Here is a 15322-nt window from a genome sequence, read left to right as displayed (position 1 = left end):
AAATAATTTTACTCGTTCTGCAGGTGCTGTTTTTTAGTACTTTTGAGTTAATGTTGTCAGCTCCAGCGGAGTTGGAACCCTTCAGCTTGGTTATCACGCATTGTATACCTTCGGCCGTAATTTCAATAGTTTTCAAGAGCTGGTAATCATATTCCGGCACGTTAGGTAATGTGGATTGGCGTTCCCGAGTAAACATTCAGGCAAAAACCACATTAAAAATTAAAAGTAAAACAACACTGGCTGTTAGAAAGAGGTTCGTGATTTTCATCATGTAAAGTAATGCCGTTAGCATCACGATTGTGACATATTTCACGCCAGAATTTTTTGGGTTAGTTTTTAAAGGGAAGCCAGGTCTGTTGAAAAATATTTAAGTTTAGCAGAATGTATACCTGCGCAGTAAACGTTTAAACACTATTTATACATCTCCCACGCACTGCTGTGCAGAGGCGTTGAGGCTTTCACTACAGACGTTTCTTTTTGTTTCTTAACTGGCTGGGTGACTTAGCGAACCAGGCATTGGATTTGTCATTGGATATCGAAATCAAGGGAATGTATTTAATAATCAAGACGTTCATTTTTTCCCGGAAAAGTACCCAGTTGTCGTGGACCGAACGATTACTACAAGAGGGTAAAAATACCGGACTAAAGAAGATTTCAAGTTCATCGCTGATTTCGGCATAGTTGGTTTTATTATAGTGACGAGTTTCTTCCGTAGTTTTGCCGGAAAACGTTACAGGAAGATCAAGGGTTACTTCAAGAAGTCTGTGTTCGCTAAGTCCTTCTCGGTAAAGGACTTCCACGACAGTATCAGGGGCTGAGGTCAGTATTAAATCTAAGATATTGTTTCCACGGGTGGGTTAATTGACGTCCTGTACAAGAATAAAGTCAACAGTTAGGCTGATAAATGCGGCTGATGTGTTACGAGTGGAGAATAAATTGGAGAATATTTGATTAATTTGTATTTCACTACAAAGATCATTTATTTAAGGCGTTCATATGAGCTTTTTGTTTGATATTTTCGCCCTGAAAGAGCAGTTTCTGCCCATTTCTGCCGTCGGTGGCAGACAATGCAATCACGTGACTAAGGTCGACTGGCAAAAAAAGAAAGTGGGTGAAGGAAACGCGCCACATTCAAAATAGTTGCTGCACGGTGTTACGTTATCAAAACCCTTCGTCTGCGTTTCGATACAAATTTTTTCTTGGGTCATTTAATTATGCTTACTTGCTTTGAAGGTGAAAACTTGGCGACACTCGTTAACAAATGCTTTGCTGATACACTGTACTGGCATCTTTTTCTTCGCTTTCATTTCTTTGTCTTTTGGCACGAATTACTTCGACTGGCTTCTTTTCTGTTCTACCGTGTATGCGTCACTTTCTTCTCTTTCATATCTAAATGAACTGCGTCAGCAAGCAGACTGGCACACACCACAGCCTTTCTACAATCGGGGTCACTGCGAGACTGATGTACACCTGTTCTACTCCAGCTCCATCACGTTCTGGGCCAAGCGGCACGCGCTATTGTGCAACTTTGACCTTTGAACTTTGTGCAACTTTGACCAACACTACCGTGGAAACTGCCCGACGCGTAAAACCGCAACGCACACATTTTTTCTTCGACGGTCATCGAGTGAAAGCTGCCTCAAAGTCGTCGCAAACGGAGGTCGATCGCCAGACGACTGCACAACCAATGTACAGTACCTTTGTAGAGATAAAAACAAACTCAAATTCTTCCTCCGCTTATAGCATCTGTCGGGGCAGAAACATGCCGGCTACATCGACCATCAACAATAAAGCACGCCGAAGCAGCGGCCGCCACGAGCATCACGATTTCAACTCGGTCGTCCAGAACAATTCCCGAGTTTTTTCCGAGTTCTAATGTTAATTAACCACGCCCAGCGTATTCGTGGGTGTGGCGTAGCAACAGAAGCCGTACCCACCCATGGCATCGACTTTGTCGATGGCCAATCATTTGATGCCCGCTAGCAGCGACAAGAAATTAGCACCTAACAAAAATGAAGCCCCCACTGGCCACCGTGAGCCAATGGCGTCACAGCCGGGGGGTGTTTGGTCCGAAATGGGGTTGACTTTGGTCCGGACCCGTTAGGAGCGCCCAAGACGGGGTCGGGGGCAGGGCGCGTTTGGTTCGCGTACTTGGTCTGCGCTTCCGCAGAGCTGCACTGGGTATAACCTCAAGCGATGTAGCAAACGTTTTTCAGCGGAAAAACGGAAAACTGAGAAAAACGGACCGCCTCATGGCGGACGTGGCCAACAGCCAGGCTGGGTATTCCAAAGAAGTAGCGGTGTTATCTGCCCCTATCTGCCCCAGTAAACATTGCAGATAAATTTCCGATTGCGCAGCACGCGGATGATACGACAAGCCGTACTTTATCAACGTACTTTATCAACGTAGTTTATATATATGTTGCGGGGGCAAGATCAGAAAGGACGCTCATAAAACATGGTTATAAAACACACATAACAGACAAATGGGAACAGAAAAGACACATTTCCTTATTTAAGCCGTATTTAGTCAACACCGTTGATTTGGTGAACAAAGAGGGTTTCACAATGAGCACTGCAGAAAAAAGGCACATAATGATGGTTCTAAATAATCAAAGAAATAGAAAAGAGCTAACGATGTATACAAAAAACAGTTAACTGCGGTCGCTCATTTTCCGAATCGCGCTCATTTACAATAGCTTCGGGTAAGGCATTCGAATCTCCAATAGCGGCTGGCAAGAACGATTCATAAATGAGTTACCGGCGCCATGTAAGGGCTGAAGGCTACGGAAGTTACACACCGTGACGAATGGGTAGGGGGAATCAGGAATGGGGTGTGGAGGTCAGCGAAGTTAAAGAAAAGCGAACGCAAAAGACTAAGTCGAGCGACCTTGTTCCGAAGTATCAGTGCGGGAATTCCAAGGGATGCTCGATGTTGCTGACGCTCTGGAGATATTGTTATGTTGCGGCAGGTCCCCGCACGGGGAACCTTGAGCAATCTTGGTGACGGTACTGGCGATACTGCGGACCCCGAGCCCCCATACTCACGCTGTATCCTACCGTGGCTAGGAGTTTTAAGGTGAAGGGTAGAAACCACAAATGGTGGCTGTCGGAGCCGTGCTCAAGCTCTGGCGGATGGGCTCCCTGTCTGCTTACCAGGCAGGGAGCTCCGGGACCTTTCTCGGCATCAGGGTAAACCGAGTGAAGGAAGTGCCCCCGTTTCCAACTTTTTTTCATGCTGCATGGTTCTTTCAAAATTTTCTAAACCCACTGATCGGCCCCCCAAAAGGGGCCGCACCGAAGCGAACTTTCCCCCATTGCCTGCCCTATCGTTCCAAATACCTGACAACTTTCCTTGGTTCTTGATCATTGCATCCGAGCACAATAAAAAGCCAGTGACATCTATATCCGTTTTTTTAATAGCTAAGTGCATTGAACGTGTTGTAGGAAAACACTACAAAGCCAAGAAACTGACCTCTGGAGAGATCCTTGTAGAAGTAAACAACCCCGCACAATAAAAAAAGCTTCTTGAACAACCCTCATTGGCGACATGAAAATGAAAATCACTCCCCCCCGAACGCTAAACACATCCCAAGGTGTGATATCCGAATCTGATCTCTGCAATGAAACTGACTCTGACATCCTCGAGGGCGTGCGTGACCAGGGCGTCATTGCAGTAAGGAGGATCACTATGCGTCGAGAAAATCAGTAAATCAAAACCAAACATGTTGTCATCACCTTTGACCGCAGTACCTTACCTGAATTTGTGAATGCAGGCTTTCTTCGATGTACCGTCCGACCATATATCCCCAACCCGCGTCGGTGCTTTAAGTGCCAACGTTATGGGCACAGTACTAACAACTCCCGTGGGCGTTTAACGTGTGCAAAGTGCTCAGAGCACGACCACCCCAAAGAGAATTGCAACAGCACTTTGATTAAGTGTCCGAACTGCAGTGCCCCGCACACAGCGTACTCAAGGACGTGTGAAACATTCAAACTTGGAAGAAAATACTTAATCTTAGACTCAGCGAGAACATCTCTTACCTTTTTAAAAGCGCGTAAAAGGCTCAGCGCCTTTGCGTCTGCGAAGTATACCGACGCAGCTCGCCGGGGGGCGGAGCGCCGTCTTGTTACTGCGGCCACCCAGTACTGCGAAGCAGACTTGGTGCCGCCCCAGCACCCCAATGTGCTGCCTAAGGCAGCCCAACCAGCTGACACAACACCTGTGGCACCCGCAAGTTGCGTCGGCCACGAACGCCAGGAGTGACGGCTATGTCGTTGGTCCCCTTCTTCCGGCTACCAGACCTCAGGTGGCCATGGATGTAGATGTGGCGGGTCCTTCGACCGCCTCTGCGTCCAACACCCAACAAACGGTGGTGGGAGGGATTCCTTCCTCCACTTCGAACATATTCCGTGTCGGAGGCCGCAAGGACTCCATCTCGTCGCTGTCCCAGCACTCAGACGCGGACATAGACATGACACCGTCTCGGCCAGCGCCAAAGGCGGTGAAAGAACAGCGCTCCATGGCGGGGCGGGGAAGAAAGCCAGCAGCCCCCCGTGTCACTGGCCCAAATCATACCTGAGTGTGGTAGGTGATACATCCATACCTAGTCTTCACCAGCCAAAATCTTCTTTAAACATTTATGGTAGCACACATAGTTACGCAGTGGAACTGTAGAAGATTAATTAAAAAACTCCCCCCACCTCCCCTAAGGGTATCGTGCGGAAATGCGAATGCATTGGGTGCACCGATGAGTGCGCTGCGGCAAGCAGTCACGGAGAGAGGCGCGCGCTCCACTGCATTTATATATATTTTTCCGAGCGCAGCGAGCGGAGAGAGGGCACGCGGAGAGGAGAGAGAGACCCGCGCAACACGCCCGCCCCGCGCGCGAGCTCTCTCCGCCGAGCTCCGCGATGCGAGCGCCCTCACACGCCGAGCGCGCTCCTCCTCTCCCCTTGCCCTCCGCTACTCCCGCCCGAGCTACGACGTGCTCCGGTTGCTAGGCGCGCCACAGCTGTTGCTAGGCGCACGCCGGCCAACGCACGACAACCCCCGACTAAGAAATGCATTCGCATTTAAAACCTAGATGATATATATAAAATCATACACAAAACTCAAACAACTGTCCTTTGTTTACAAGAGACTCACTTGAACTCTTAACATACCAACTTCCTAAACCAATACTCAGTATTCAGAAGAGACAGAGACAGCTGCTCGCACTGCTCTGGTGGCGTGGCAATAGTTACGTAAAAGCTGTCCCTTGTCAATCTATTCATTTGTGCACCGGCCTAGAAGCGGTTGCTGTTCGGGTAATTATCTTCATTAAGTTAACAACAATTTGCTCACTGTACATTACCCCTGAATATCGTCTGTCCAGTTACGAATTTGAGTCCCTTATAGATCAACTGCCAGAACCGTTTTTACTAGTTGGTGACCTTAATGCGCACATCCCACTATGGGGATCGGAACGCACAGATTCCCGGGGCCGGTTGATAGAAAACTTTCTCTTGTCATCCGGAGCTTGTCTCTTTAACAAAAAGCAGCCGACATACTACAATATAGCACACCATACATATTCACACATTGATCTTGCTACAAGCTCCCCCGTTCTTTTTCCGTCCATCGAATGGGAAGTGGATACGAATCCCTACGGGAGGGACCACTTCCCAGTCACCCTCAGATATTTAGAAAAATGGCTCTACAGTTACACTTCACATGAAAAGTTTAAAGAAGCTGGTGCCGACTGGGCAACGTTTAAAGAGATGTCGAAACATACTTACACATCAATAAAACACTTAGGTATTGATGAAGCGTGCTTCTTCATCACAGCACATATACTTGATGCTGCTAGCGTTTCTATTCCCCAGACCTCCGGTACCACACGTAATCTTCAGAGGCCCTGGTGGAATGACGATTTCAAGAAGGCCAGAAATGCTCAGAATAAGGCCTGGGGGTTCCTCCGCAGGTATCCTACTAGAGAAAACCTAATTTCCTTCAAGCGCGCAAAAGCCATGGGACGGCGAATCCGACGTCTGGCAAAAACAGATAGTTGGAGGTCTTTTCTATCATAAATAAGTTCCTATACAGATGCGCGCAAAGTTTGGAACAGGATACTGAAACTGCAGTGGCAGAAAACATATGTCACACCTCTTGTCTGCACCACTGGCGGTACACTTGAAGCCCAAGCAAGCACCCTGGGATTAACTTTGAACATATTTCTAGCTCCTCCCACCACACTGAGATATTCCTGCGACACAAAGAATCTGTTGAAAGGAATCCTATTCGTGACAACAAGAAATCTAATGATGGGTATAACTCTCCATTTTCGCTGCCGGAACTTATGGTAGCCCTCAACACATGCCGTTCTTCGGCGCCAGGAGCTGCTAAAATAACATACACAATGATTCAGCACCGGCACATAGATACCCGCAATACTCTTCTCTTCTTGTACAACAAGATATGGTGTGCTGGGTACCTTCCTCATGCTTGGAAAGAGGCAATTGTGTTGGCTATATTGAAAGAGGGGAAAGATGCCTCTTCTGTGACAAGCTATCGCCCTATTTCTTTGACAGGCTGCTTGAGCAAGCTCTTTGAAAAGATGATCAATAGACGGCTTATCTATTTCTTGGAATATCATGGATGTCCTTGATAGCTGCCAGGCAGGCTTTCGCTTGGGCAGGTCAACAACTGACAATCTTATAGCTGTTGAAACTTATGTTAAAGAAGCTTTTGCTCATAAACAACACTGTATATCTGTATTTTTTTACATCAAAAAGGCCTATGACACCACTTGGCGGTATGGCATCCTGCATGACCTTAAATATTTCGGCATTTGTGGGAACATGTAAGCACACTGGAAAGCTACTTATCAGATAGAACATTACGGGTACCAGTTGGTGCAGCGTTATCCAGGACGTATACACAAGAAAATGGCATTCCCCAGGGTAGAGTGCTTAGCTGCACACTTTTCATTGTAAAAATGAATACGTTAAGGACGGCACTGCCACCGACTATTTTTTATTCAATCTATGTAGACGACGTTCATATTAGCTTCAGGTCATGCAACTCCTCTATCTGTGAACGGCAGATCTAAGTTGCTGTGAACAGACTAGCCAAGTGGGCAGACAAAAGTGGTTTTATCCTAAATCCGCAGAAAGCACTTGTGTTCTCTTTTCCAGGAAGCGTGGGATTCATCTGCAACCAACCATACAACTTAAGGGAGTTGACATACCCGTAAAAAGAGAACACAAGTTTCTTGGAGTAGTTTTAGATGATAAGCTTACATTCATCCCACATATTAAACAACTTAAAATAAAATGCGTGAAGACTATGAACATCTTAAAAGTCCTTTCCCGCCCGTCATACGGTGCAGATACAACATGCCTTTTACGTGTTTTTAACAGCCTTGTCAGGTCCCGTATGGACTACGGAAGTGTAGTGTATGGGTCTGCCTCAAAAACAGCTCTAAAAATGCTCGACGCAGTGCTGCAGTTGGGGTTCCGCCTGGCGTCCGGGCTTTCTGGACGAGTCCTATTGAAAGCCTCTATGCAGAAACGGATCAGTGGTGCTTAGAGCACCAGCGTACATATATGGCCCTTTTCTAATGCGTAAGGGCGACATCCTTAAATAGTCATCGGCTAAATGCTATTCTTGAAAACAAAGCGTCCGAAAGGATGTTTTTGAGCCGTGCGTCGCTTCCTCTGCCCTTCTCTATCCGAGTGAAGGTGGAGGCAGAGGAACTTGGGGTTATTTTATCTGAATCTTACAAAACTGACTTCGTTGAGTTCATGCCGCCTTGGAAACTGCGCCCTGTCACCTGTGACATGTCGTTCAAAGAAATTTACAAAAAACATTCACCCACAGAACTCATCCGACAACACTTCCTGCACTTGCAAAACAAATTCCCATACAGTGCTTTTTACATAGATGCCTCCAAAACTGCCACTGCTGTGGCATGTGCTGCACACGGTCCCAACTTTGCCAGCACAAGGGCACTAAACAGAAACACAAGTATATTTACGGCTGAGGCACATGATATATTAATTCCGCTAGAACACATAATACAAACAAAGACACAACAATCCATTATATACACAGACCCATTGAGTGTTGTGACAACACTGCATTATGGAAAACCAAGTAGGAACACTGTGCTGAACAGTTTAGTTAAAGAGATAATGGCAGCCTACGCTTTAAAACAGGTCATATTCGTGTGTTGGATGCCTGGACACAGTGGAATTTCTGGTAATGAACTCGCAGACCAGAGCGCCGCTGTGGCAGAAGTTCGCTGTAGCGTCGGCGTTCAGCAGCTTCCCTATCTTGACTGGAAACCATTCATTCGAAAGGCAATCAGACAACGCTGGCAGCAACACTGGGACACTCAGACAGATAACAAACTCCACACTATGAAACCCCAGTTAGGCAGCTAGTACACAGAAAAACACAACAGAACAACGGAAGTATACATGTGCAGATTACGAATAGGCCACACATACGCTACTCACTCGCACCTTCTCCAGGGCAAACCACCGCCACAATGCGACAGGTGCGGACATCGCTTATCCATCAGCCATGTCTTAGTTTAGTGTCGGTACTTCCACAAGGCAAGGAAAAAGCACTTTCGGGAACTCTACACTCACATGATTCCTCTTCATCCCTCGATGTTTTTAGCTGATCAACCCTTAATTCCAAGTAAACGCCTTTTTGCTTACCTGGGAGACATTGACTTTTTAAACCGCATATCATACCACGTGTAACCTCGGGGCCCCTCAGAGTGGGAGGAAGCTATGAGTGTCTATTTATTTTTTACATTCTTACCCTGCCATTCTCATTTCCCCAATTTTATTGTTGTTTTAAATGAGGGGCTGCATACACCCCCACACTAACCTCTTTTAATATCGTCACATTTACAGCACCATTTTACTAAAACATCATTCAAAATGATCAACCATTCCGTTGGCGCTCTTTGGCCATCGTTGCCCTTGCGCCATAAAACAAACAGATACAATACAATACAATACAATACAATGTTGCGACAGGACAACAACAGCGGACACCATACACTAACGATTTGCTCAACAGCTTTTAATATGGCCGCAGCAAGAACTTCTATCGACCCAGTAAGGACGGGCAGCGGTAATTCATGTTAGTTGCAGTAACAAAATATATTGTAATGACTAGAAGCCGGATTTTAGGCAAATGCCCTTTTTTCTTACTTTCGCCCCTACATCGCCCTACTCTGCTATACGAGCATGAAATGGAGGCTATAGGAAGCCTTTATATTGTGTTAGCGTAGTGCCAATAAACGCCTGTTTTGGCGTTTGTACCAAAATGCCAAGACATTTCTATAAATGTCTATTTTCGAAATGGGTGCCTGTGTGAACTTTATCTATCCTCAAGTTTTGCTTTAAAAGGCAGTTTGAGATCGCCCTTCACGCTACCGGGCAGCATTGACCATTCACAACTATATGGGGCCTGTAGTTCTTAAAGGAGCCATGAAGACAAAATACAAGTTGGGTTTATCAGAAAGACTGCTTAGTTCAGATGACAATGATACCAATATCACCGCAATCTTCGAACAAATAACGGAGATATTGAAGAAAACGTGTGAAGCAGTCGCGACCCCCTAGCCAGTTTCCCGCAACTTTTCTATGACGTCACGGAACCTTGTTTGTGCGATTGGCGGCCGCCTAACTGACCTGTCGCGACGAAAGATGACTGGACGTCTGTAATGGGGCCCCTAGTTCCATTTGACCGCATCACTCGAATGCTAACGTGCAGTTAACGCACTAAAAATTATGTTTTATTGTTGGCCCGTATGACGTCATTCTTGCTCATAACACGTCACTGTGGTGCAAAATTTGAAAGTTTTTAAATACTTCTTGCTTTTTTTTCGTTAAAAAACGGCTTTTGTGGCTGTAATGGAGCTGAGTGAGATACTGAATCCTAGTTCTTTCAAATTAAACGAAGTTGTATTTTCTCTTCATGGCTCCTGTAAGTTTAACTACCGGAAACCAACCTCTAGAAGCAGTGAAAGGGACGCTCATTCTCAGTGACAATAGGGCAGCTTAAATAAAGTCTGAAGATGGCTGTAGTTTGTTATTGTTTCCACAATTAAAGCAAAGCTTTCTACATTTACCAGCTAACAGCTATTTCGTGGCTTGCGGGAAAACAAACTCCGAACGCGGCTGCGAAGGGAAGAGAGGCTTTCACTTAGGGAGCGTAGTGTAGATAGCGCAGCGAATTTACGCAGCGCTCCCCATGCACTCACGCCAGCGGGCGCATCGATAGCATTTCGGCTGGAGTACCCGCAAATTTCCCCGCAAGTTTTTTGCGGGGCTACCATGGTTGCCAGACCAGGAATGCCCTCTCCGTTAAAAGCGGCGGCAGGTGGGCGCCAGTTTACGTGACACTTTGCCTAATGTCATCATCATCATCAAAACCCTATCTAAGCCCACTGCAGGGCAAAGGCCACTCCCATTATTCTCCAATTATCCCGCTCCTATGCTAACTGCGACCAATTTATCACCGCAAACTTCCTACTCTCATCTGCCAATCTAACTTTCTGCCGCCCCCTGCCACGCTTGCCTTCTCTAGAAATCCACTCTGTTACCCTTAAGACCAATGGTTATCTTGCCTTCGCATTACATGCCACAATACGGCAGTTTAAATATAGTGTAGAGATGGCTGTAGTTTGTTATTGTTTCCACAATTATCGCAAAGCTTTGTACTTTTACCAGCCAGCGGTTATTTCGTGGCGTGCGGGACCACAAACTCCCAACGCGGCTCTGGAGGGAATGGAGGTTTTCACGTATGGAGCACAGTGTAGATGACGCGGCGAATTTACGCAGCGCTCCCCGCGCGCTCACGCCGGCGGGCGCATCCGCGCGACGCGGTTTTGTCGTCTGCTTTAGAGACGGTTGTTTTGGGCCTGTTTAGGCGCAGGTTCGCGTTCATTGCGCGGTCCCTTCGCACGGCTTGATTAAATTGTTCGATAGCACCTGCTGCGTACCCCGGACACGACGGAATTAAGTGGTCGTACGGCAAATAATGCGTTAAATATTGATTTGCAGGGCCCGAAAACAAAATATTGACACCCCATACAGACATCTGGCTGCTAAACAAATACTACCTTTTGTGCACTGCTTGCCGCGAATTCTACTCAGTTTTCTAAATTGGTGAATACTGATTCGGTCGTTTTTAAGAGGTATTACAAAAGGCGAAAGGATCAACTGGTTTTGATAAATAGCGATTATAATAGCTCCCTCAGCTTTCACGCAATTGTCAAACTTACTAAACTAACTAGTTTAAATAGGTGTAAATGGGAATACGAAGCTCGCATGCAGAATTGTTTCGGTGTTTGCGCTTGTGTCGCGCGATGGTGTAGCCTCGAGCTAGCACAGCAGGATGGCTGGGCCCCGCTGTCTCACCCTTCGAAAGACGCTCCTCTCCGTTTTCTTGCGGCCGACACACGGCCGGGCTACAGCGGCGGCATCCGCCACTCTAGCCCAGCCGTGGCCGATGCTGCTGCGTTCGGGACGCCGCCCGTGCGAATTCTGGGTAACGGCTGGCAGAATCGCTGGTTTCACTCTTCGTAGAGCCATGTGGGTTAATTCAAGTGACGTTGCATGGGCAATTGTTGTGGGTGTCGTTTACAGCTTTGCTTTTCAACCACCTTCACAGCGTGGATTGGAGCCAATTTTTTTCACAGCGATTCTTAGACTATGTTCCGCGTGCTCTCCAAACAGATTACTTCAAACATCAGCAATAGCGTCCTCACATTCAGAAGAATACTCAAATACAACTATTTTTCACGCAATGGTTGAGCATCGAACACGCCGTTGTTAGCAGATCACCACCACATTGAACACACCCGCCGTGGTAGCTCAGTGGCTAAGGCGCTATGCTGCTGAGCACGAGGACGCGGGTTCGATTTTCGGCCACGGCGGCCGCTTTTCGGATGGCGGCGAGAAGCGAAAACGCCAGTATGTACGAGATTTTGGCGCAAGGTAAAGATCCCCAGGTGGTCGAAATTAATCCGGAGCTCTCTACTACGACGCGCCTCATCACCTGCGTTGTGTCGGCGCATTAAATCCTACAATCAATCAATCAATCGATCGATCAATCAATCAATCAATCAATCAATCAATCAATCAATCAATCAATCAATCAATCAATCAATCAATCAATCAATCAATCATATTGAAGAGCCAGCGGCAAAACATGACTGGGCAGCTGCATCTTCTTCCGCATTAATATTAACACTGCATGCCGACTGTCTCTAAAACACGATTTCAATCAAAAATGCAATCAGCTGCTAAAAACACTTGCCGACAAAACGGTCTTAAATCAAATGCGTGGTAGTGTATTTGGCAGTGTTAGGACGTGTTGCCAAAAAGTGGGGATCATATCATTGTATATGAGAAAATTGCCAGAGTTGTACCTAACAGTCGTCATGGAAGAGCATGTTAATTTCTTGACAAACAGTCGCTTGTCATGAGTTTATTTGTGTCTGCTTGTGTTGTGTCGTAATTAAATTTCGTCGGGCAGCACAAAGTAGCGTTTTTTTAATCCCTATTCCCAGCTCTTAAGCATTCTTTTTCATGCCTGTTTCACTATAGTCGACTCTCGAGCAAGCGACAGTGGTCAATAACATAATGTGAGAAGTGCGCATGTAGAATTCAGCAAATAAATCGGCATTAGTCCAGCAGTAATAAGGGACATTTAAACGGCTATATTTTACTGGTGGCCCTTTTGTGTCCTCATGAAGAATAAAATTTTTAGCATTCCTGTCGTAGACAAAGGTCACCTACGTCTTCGTCTGAAATTATTTGCAATAATGTACAATGAAATAATTTGCATTTGGGCCTGTATTTGCGATATTGGAAGCCTAAAACGCTTTTTTGCCTACCTATTTTTGGCTCCTGTAACACGCTCCTTCAATACCTAACAATGTGACGTTTAGTAACAGCCATAATGATCCCATGCATAAACACCAGCAGCTGCGAGTCATTCATTCATCAGCATTAATATCCTGCGTTCATTTAATATATTCACCGCCTGTGGTCTGGATAGAATGTGTTTAACTGCCATCCAGCGTGGAAAAATACTTCGATGTCGGTAAGACGCTTGTGACTGACCTGTCATTAGCATGTGCGCATTCCAAGGGGCGGTAAAACACGTCTGCAGAAATCTGGATACAAGAGGCTTTTTTTCACTCGTGCAGGACACAATGTTGGTGAGCCCTCGCCACGCGGGCTTCGCGTGTGGCGTGGTGCGGGAGGTGCGGTTCATGGGCCTTAGCCCGGAGCCACTTTTGCGTGCGTCCTTGAGCGACCTCCCCGTCACCCTCAGCACGCAAAATAACCAAGTACGCTCATATCTACGTAATATCTAAAGCCATTTCGAAGTGCACTAATTTATGTTGAAGGGACTCTGCAACACTCCCGATAATCACTCACTCTGTTCTTCGCTTCTAGAGGCACTGCGAATGTTGTGGGTATAGCCACCATGAAGCGGAACCGCGTGATTTTCTCGTCGCAGCAGATACGCCTTCCGTTCCTGTTTTGCCTTTGTGGCTTTCTTTTTATTTAAAGTGGCTATCGAATGCATTTATTAAACTGAAGAAAACCCGACGAATAGCTGTTTCACCTGAGTAATGGCGCTATTCCAGCGGTTGAGGAGCGCCAGGAATCGGGAAAGACGGAAAAATCTCTTAAAAATTAAGCAAGTTTTAAAGTTATCTGATAGGCATAGAGCAGTAATTGAGGTACTTCGCGAACCCCTAGTCTAAATACTGGAGGCGTTGGTTGACTACGTTCTGCAAGCTTTTAACATTTCAAAAGAAGTAGAAAAAGTGTTGCAGGGTCCCTTTAAATGCTTCAACACATAACTCCAGCACATAATTTTTCCGCTGAAGAACGGATAAAGCGCCATGTTTACAAACGCGTGCCAGCCGTTTGAAAATACCGCTCAGAAGCCGCCGATTTCGGGCAGCCTTTGCCAAAATCACGTACAGGGGCCCCGAAACACATATGTTCGATGCCTCAAGCGGATTTGGATATTAGGCACGAAACAAACGCCTGCACGTGTTATAATCTAAGACGTTCCTGTAGGTCGAAATCGCCACAATAAATGACCAATCAGATGCCAACAATTGAGTGAATTCGAAAAAGGGCAAAGCCAGGGGGAGTCTTTTTTGAGTTTTGGCCACTTGAAGTCATGTTCAAAGTGTTCATTTCGACTTAGGCCAGATTGACTGAGGGCAGACGACACATGGGACGCAAGAAAAAAAAGGCTTTGAGTCGGCTTCTGCGTAGCAGCCTTTATATGGGCGAAGGCGAACGAAACGGACCTCGTCCATGTTAAGGTAGCGTGCTGAGCGAGCGGCTTGCAGAAGAGTAGCCTCCGTTCCGACGATGAAGAGCTGAAGAAAAACTTAATTTGTTAAAGGAATATCGAGTAGAGAACAGTGAAGACACAGGAAGCAGCACACTGGCACGCTTACAACATGATCAGTCGAATGGGCAGGGAAACGTATTCCGCGATGGCCCAGGACGCACTGCTTTCTCGTTGAGAAATATGGCCTATTTAGAGTCTCCAACGTAATCGTCAAAACCAGCCCTGACAAGTTCGAGGCAGAGACCACACGCATGCAAAATCCCTCTCGCAGGGTCGCAGAGCCGGCGAGTCAGACGCTGCGGCCGTCTACGGCCGCTGAGGGAAGCCCGTGCTTGCTGCAATGGTTTTTCCTAAAAGTGGTTATCACATCAACAATATTATGCCTGCTCACACACACGCACACACGCACACACACGTACACGCGTACACGCACACACACACTCGCACGCACGCACGCGCACACACGCACACACGCACACGCACACACGCACACGCACGCACACGCACACGCACACGCGCATGCTCATGCGCACGCACGCACGCAGACACGCGCACACACACACACACACACACACACACACACATGCGCGCACTCCGTAGACATCATTGTGTGCGTAATGAATAAAGAAGAAAGTAAATGAACGAAGAAAGGAAAAGCGAAGTGAGAAAGAAGGAATGGGCGAAACAAAGAAACGAAGAAACAAAACAGGAAAAGAGGAAAATTACATTGCATTATTTTGGGTCTATTTTCTGTGGGCTGTTTTCTTCTGATTTCAACATCAGTAAAAGCTTTTAAGCCCTATATCGATTAATTCATTACTGTGTGTGTGCGCACACATGCACGCGCGCACACACACTGTAATGAATTAATCGAAATAGGGCTTAAAATACTTTTGCTGATGTTGAAATCCGAAGACAACG

At 46.5% G+C, this 15322-nt stretch overlaps 1 protein-coding gene across 1 annotated transcript in view; it reads left to right on the top strand.

Moving 5' to 3' along the window:
• The window catches only part of LOC144139780 (lysosomal alpha-glucosidase-like), a 65735-nt gene extending 51015 nt beyond the window's left edge, over positions 1-14720 (top strand). Inside the window, exons 16-17 of the mRNA XM_077672040.1 lie at positions 13227-13370; positions 14673-14720. Of these exons, the coding sequence (XP_077528166.1) occupies positions 13227-13370; positions 14673-14720 (192 nt within the window). The remainder of the gene's footprint in view (positions 1-13226; positions 13371-14672) is intronic.
• Positions 14721-15322: the final 602 nt, after the last annotated feature.

This window comes from Haemaphysalis longicornis, unplaced genomic scaffold, assembly GCF_048455015.1.
Source record: "Haemaphysalis longicornis isolate Haplotype H1 unplaced genomic scaffold, Haemaphysalis longicornis Haplotype H1 scaffold_5, whole genome shotgun sequence".
Lineage (NCBI taxonomy): Eukaryota > Metazoa > Arthropoda > Arachnida > Ixodida > Ixodidae > Haemaphysalis > Haemaphysalis longicornis.
The sequence above is the reverse complement of the archived record's forward strand: the minus strand, read 5'-3'. Positions and strand labels throughout refer to the sequence as shown.